General features: G+C 51.0%; 1 protein-coding gene across 5 annotated transcripts in view; it reads left to right on the forward strand.

The window, feature by feature from the left end:
- LOC116586549 (core histone macro-H2A.1) overlaps positions 1 to 3,036 on the forward strand; it is a 74,568-nt gene extending 71,532 nt beyond the window's left edge. For all 5 annotated transcript variants that reach the window (XM_032336667.1, XM_032336668.1, XM_032336664.1 and 2 more), the window contains exon 9: positions 2,277 to 3,036. In XM_032336667.1, coding sequence (XP_032192558.1) covers positions 2,277 to 2,442 — 166 coding nt within the window. In that variant the 3' untranslated portion in view covers positions 2,443 to 3,036. The remainder of the gene's footprint in view (positions 1 to 2,276) is intronic.
- Positions 3,037 to 6,000: the final 2,964 nt, after the last annotated feature.

The following is a 6,000-nucleotide window of genomic DNA, read 5'->3' on the forward strand; positions in this document are numbered from 1 at the left end:
CCTCAGCGTTCCCCTGGCTGGAGCCCGGCTCCTCCCTGTGCTGCCGCAGCTTCCTCGAGCTCCCCACTCCTGCAGAACCGGCCGCAGGCTGCCGCTGCCTCAGGCTTTTCTCACCAGGGATGAACGGAGGGGCTGTCATTTGGCATCCCCTTTGGGCAGCAGCTGAATTTACAACAGGAAAATAAATATTTGCTCTTAGGGAGACCCTCAGAAGGGTGACCCCTTATTCCAGTGACCCCATGACCCTGTATCTGCACAAAAGCCAGCAGGACCAGGTGAGGGGCAGCCCGTAAGCAGTCATGCACCCCCAGCAGGTGCGAGGTGGACTTGCCCCAACACTCATGTCAACACAGGTCCCTGGGAATGTCCTCACTGCAGACGCCTGCCCCCAGCACCCCCTCCCCCAAACGGAAGCTTAAGTTTAGGTCCTCAAGCACTTGCCAACATGTGCCTTGTTGGGGGCAACCTATGCGGCAAAAACTCAACTGTCAGGGCCTGTCAGGTGCGAGAACAGCTGCCTCCCCAGATGAGTCGCAGATCTGAGAGGGGATGACAGGTGGCAGGGGAATGACCTGCCGTGGGGGTCCCAGTTGTCCCCACTCCCAGCAAAACCCTTCATTCCGCATGGTCTCCACCACCCTCCATCCCTGCCCACCTGCTGGTCGCCCTTCCTCCTGTGCTGGTAGACCAAGCACCGGGGTCGGCTCCAGAGCAACCTGGGCCTGACGGCACCACCCTGGCTGGCACGCCTGTGCCGCTCTTCCCTCAGCCTCGCGGGCAGGGTGGCGTGTGCGGGCTCTCCTGTGGGCGCGTCGTGGGGCTGAGGAAGGGGGGCCCTGCTGTGAGGGATTGCTCACACCCCACTACCACGAAAGGCCACTCTGCACAGGCTGGGAATGTGCCCTGGGTGACAGCCCTTCTCTGCTAAGAACAAGCTTCATTGTGAAGCATCTAGAAGTTACTGGGGATTCATCTTCAAAGCTGGGCAAAGCCCTGTTTGATGCAAAGTGGGTCACCAGAGTGATTTTCACCAGTAGCTCTGAGCTGCTCGGGGTCCTAAGGTGGTTCAGAACTCCCAGACACTGAGTGAGGAAGGCTCAGAGCACTACAAGAGATCCCGTGTCTTATGCAATAGAGAACTTCTTACCTGGCAGCAGGTTCCCCATCTGAAGAAGTGCAGCCAGAGCTGGCAGGCCGGCCCAGCACTCAGGCTACCAACAGTGCCCACGCTCAGGGGCGTTTGAAGGTTGTAGACCTGCTAAAGAACAAAGAAACCCCATGAAAATGGGCCCCAGACTCACCCCAGGTACTCTTTGCTGAGGATCTGGGCCCAGGGCCCCCCGGCTCCAAAGCCTGCATGATTTCTGCCAGACTCGGCAAGCTGCTCCGTTCCTGCTGCTGTCCCGGGTCACCTGGGTCTTGTGCCTGCAGAGTTGACCAGAAACAGCCTAAGGCACCCTTGGAGCAAGTGGTGTCAGTCTTTTTAGACCTCATTTGCAATTCTTGAGAATTCTGCACACCTATCTCTGCAGTTGCCACTGGGCATTCGTCACAAGCGGAAATAGGTGTGAATTCACAGCCATTTGGCTTGGAGACTCGGATGCTGCCCCTCAAGATGCAGAGGCCTCCTGGGCCAGGAGTTGTTCCCTGCACCCGCAGCTCCCCTGGGCCTTGGCCTTTGGGTGGTATGAGCTGGTGTGTCCTGGGAGGCATTCCAGGCCAGCAGCCCTGGTACTGTGAGGTCTCAGGCCCATGTGAGGGATGGAGTCCTTCTGCCTGTGGGCATGAAGAACAGTCCCCCACACACACACATCCCCACCCCTGGAGAAGCTCCAGCGTCCCACTGTCCCACGGACTGTGACCCACAGCAATGCGCCAGGCCCCATGCTAGTCACGGTGATGCTGCGAGGAGAAACAGGAGCTCGACTTACCCTTGGGAGACTTAATGCCTCACACGCAGATCCTGCCCATCAGCTGGTTGCTCTCAGAAAGCCTGGTGTGTCCCTTCTGAGGGCACATGGGACATCCTCCTGAAGGTCACAGTTCTCTGCACACTTGTCGTTCCGGGGTGTGGCAGGCACGGGCCTTTCTCAGGCCTGTGTACGAGCAGCCACAGGATCCCACAGCCCTCTGTCTCTGCCAGGGGCATTAAGGCAACAGGAGGCAAAGCAGGGCACATGGCCTCGGCCTCGGGGGCCTCTGGGAGGGAGGGAGCATGAGGCAGGGCCGTGGCAGTCATCATCTCTCTGGTTGCTGAGTGCTTTTCTCTCCTGCAGGAATGGTTTTCCAAAGCAGACAGCAGCTCAGCTGATCCTGAAGGCCATCTCCAGCTACTTCGTGTCAACAATGTCCTCTTCCATCAAGACGGTGTATTTCGTGCTTTTTGACAGCGAGAGTATAGGCATCTACGTACAGGAAATGGCCAAGCTGGACGCCAACTAGGCTGAGGAGCAACAGAGCCAGCCCGCGCCGTGCCCCTGCCTCCGATCTGAAAGAAAGAACGAAAATTCCCCATCACTCCTGTTGGGAGGCAGGACCCTTTCATTTCCAATTTTGCTCATCTAGGGAAAATAAGGTTTTGGTTTCCAGTTTAATTGTTTTTGACCTTCTAAAATGTTTTTACGTTAGCACTGATAGTTGGCATTACTGTTGTTAAGCACTGTGTTCCAGACCGTGTCTGACTTTAGTGTAACCTAGGAGATTTTATAGTTTTATTTTAATGAAATCCTGCTTGACGCAGAGCAGCGGGGAGAGCAGTGTCTTCTATCTGTGGCCGAATCCAGGAAGCCTGTTTTGTAACCGTGTGTCGTGGTGCTTTATTGTACACCCAGTGGCGTTCTTTTTACAATAATGTTCTTTTTTTTTCCTCAAGAAGAAAAATCATGAATTTGCAGCAGACTTAATTTTTGTTTACTTTTTGTCTTAATGATGGATTTGAAAATGAAAGATTTAAAAGGCAGAACAGAATCTGTTGTCCTTAATTATATTTGCAATTTGGAATTTGTGTGAATTGATTTAGTAAAATGTTAAACTGCTGTTTTGACTGGCTTGTTTCAAGTTACTATGCCCCTGAGCCCTAGGTGGGCTCCTCTCATCACAGGATGGGGGGCTAGCGCGAGGCAGCTGCTCACCCCCTCCCACCTCTGTAATCCTCCCCCCTCCCCCTGCCTCCACCGAAGCACCACAGGCCACTACTGCCCAGACACGGGCATCTTCAGTCCCCGAAGGCTGGAGGGGGAGCTCCTGTGAAGTCTCTCCTTCCAGCCTTGTGATACCTGGGGAGGGGTATTGTCCCCAGTTCATGGATAAGGAAACAGATATACTGAACGCCATGCGGACAGCAATGGCACTAGTGTTCGAGTCAGGTCTTTAAACTCTAAGCCCGGCTTTCTCCTGCCATCTGCCCCTCCGCCCCCCCCGCCCCCCATGGATGGTCTCTCCAGCTCATGGATGGGCCCAGTGTCCCTGGGCCACTTGCCAAATAGAGCTGCCGAAGCCTCAAGCCGTCTGCTGGGGCTGTGTTGGACCTGCTGTTGAGGACCTTCTAAGGGTAAGGTGCCACCACCAAGGTCCCCAAGATGTGCTGCCACCTTGTAACGCTTTCTCGAGGTCATGGGTTATCGTTTAGTGATACAGGTGACAGCTGATCCGTGAACAACATGGGGGTCAGGGACACCAACCCCCACACAGCCAAAAATCCACATATTTATGAGTTCCCCCAGACTTACCTACCAGTAGCCTCCCGTCGGCTAGAAGCCTTGCTGATAACAGAGCCGATGAGTTATACTGTATATGTAGTATCTACTGTATTGCTACAATACAGAAAGCAGGAGAAAAAAATGTTAGTAAGAAAAATAGGGGGGGCGCCTGGGTGGCTCAGTGGGTTAAAGCCTCTGCCTTCGGCTCAGGTCATGATCCCAGGGTCCTGGGATCGAGCCCTGCATTGGGCTCTATGCTCAGCAGGGAGCCTGCTTCCTCCTCTCTCTCTGCCTACCTGTGATCTCTGTCTGTCAAATAAATAAATAAAATCTTAAAAAAAAAAAAAACAGGGAAGAGAAACCACATTTATAGTACTGTACTGCATTTATCCAAAAAAAAAAAAAAAAAAAATCTTGCCTAAGTTGGACCCACACACTTCAAGCCCATCTTGTTCAAGGGTCAGCTGTAGTTAGATCCCAGCTGGACCAAAGTAGCTACACTTTACCTAAATTCGGTCAGCAAAACACAGACACTATTTCCTTCTAAAGGTGCGTTTGCCTTTATCTAAATTTGCCTACAATGCAGAAGACTGTTTCTCTTTAAAAAGACGTTTCTGCTTCTAAAACAGACTTTAACCAAGAGAAAATATGCAGCACACCGCATATAATGGACGGAGGTAAAGGACCATTTTTCCTTTCCAAACTGTGCCTAATGAAATCAAAATAGACTTTCTGAGCCATCACACTACCACGCTTTTCAGTGAAAAGACACTGCCGCTAACGAAAACCTGAAAGATGATTTTTTCCCAAGTTTCTCCTAAAAGTAAGGTGTTATTAAAACCTTTACCTTTCTTCCCCAAGATCTCTACCGAGTCTAGATGTCCTACTTCTTGATGAGAATGCGTGGACAAGCCTGACTGCAGCCATTCACCCAAGAGCATCACTGCTGCAGGGAGAGCCCGCGGCGCGCAGCAGCACGAGAAATAAGCAGGGCTAACGGGAGCTGGAAAGAGCGGTCCTTCACCGTGTGCCACGCGCCGTCTTGAGGCCCATGTGGGCATCATTCCTTTCTGTCCTAGGGATAGTTCTGTGGGCAGTGTCCGTTATCAGAGCCATTTTGCAGCTAAGAACACTGAGGCTGGGAGGAGTTACGGAACCTGCCAATGATCACACTGCTTGTAAGGCACAATCAGATTCAAATGCAAAGATGCCGACCACTGCCATCCAGGACTCACTGTAATCAGCAACTAGAGAGAATCCGGGTTGCTCTGATGGTATTTCATTTCTTTTCTTTTCTCTTCTCTTTTTTCTTTCTCGCCTTCCTCCCTTTCTCTCTTTCTTTCCTTTTGTGATTCATTGTTTGCAGACAACACCCAGTGCTCCACGCAATATGCACCCTCCCTAATACCCCCTCCCCCAAACCCTCAGTTGGATTCCCGGAGTCCATAGTTTCTCATGGTTCCTCTCCCTCTCTGATTTCCCCTCCTTCATTTTTTCCCTCCTTCTCCTAATATCCTCCATGCTATTCCGTATGTTCCACAGGTAAGTGAAACCATATGATAATCGACTCTCTCTGCTTGATTTATTTCACTCAGCATAAGGTTCTCCAGTCCTGTCCATGTTGATATAAAAGTTGGGTATTCATCCTTGGGAGGCATAATACTCCATTGTATATATGGACCACATCTTCTTTATCCATTCATCTGTTGAAGGGCATCTCAGCTCCTTCTACAGTTTGACTATTACGGACATTGTTGCTATGAATATTGGGGTGCACATGCCCCTTCTTTTTACTACATCTGTACCTTCAGGGTAAATACCCAGTAGTGCAATTGCCGGGTCGTAGGGTAGCTCTATTTTTAACTTCCTGAGGAACCTCCGTGCTGTCTTCCAGAGAGGCTACACCAGCTTGCATTCCCACCAACAGTGTAAGAGGGTTTCTCTTTCTCTACATCCTCTCCAACACCTGCCATTTCCTGCCTTGTCAATTTTGGCCATTCTAACTGCTGTAAGGTGGTATCTCAGTGTGGTTTTGATTTGAATTGCTCTGATGGCTAGTGATGTTGAACATTTTTTCATTGTCTGTTAGCCATTCGTGTGTCTTTGGAGAAGTATCTGCTCATGTCTTCTGCCCCTTCTTTGACTGGATTATTTGTTTTTTGAGTGTTGAGTTTGAGGAGTTCTTTATGGATCTTAGATACCAGCCCTTTATCCATAGGGTCATTTGTGAGTATCTTCTCCCATTCTGTGGGTTGCCTCTTTGTTTTATTGACTGTCTCCTTTGCTGTGCAAAAGCTTTTTA

This window comes from Mustela erminea, chromosome 3 (assembly GCF_009829155.1).
Source record: "Mustela erminea isolate mMusErm1 chromosome 3, mMusErm1.Pri, whole genome shotgun sequence".
Classification (NCBI taxonomy): Eukaryota; Metazoa; Chordata; class Mammalia; order Carnivora; family Mustelidae; genus Mustela; species Mustela erminea.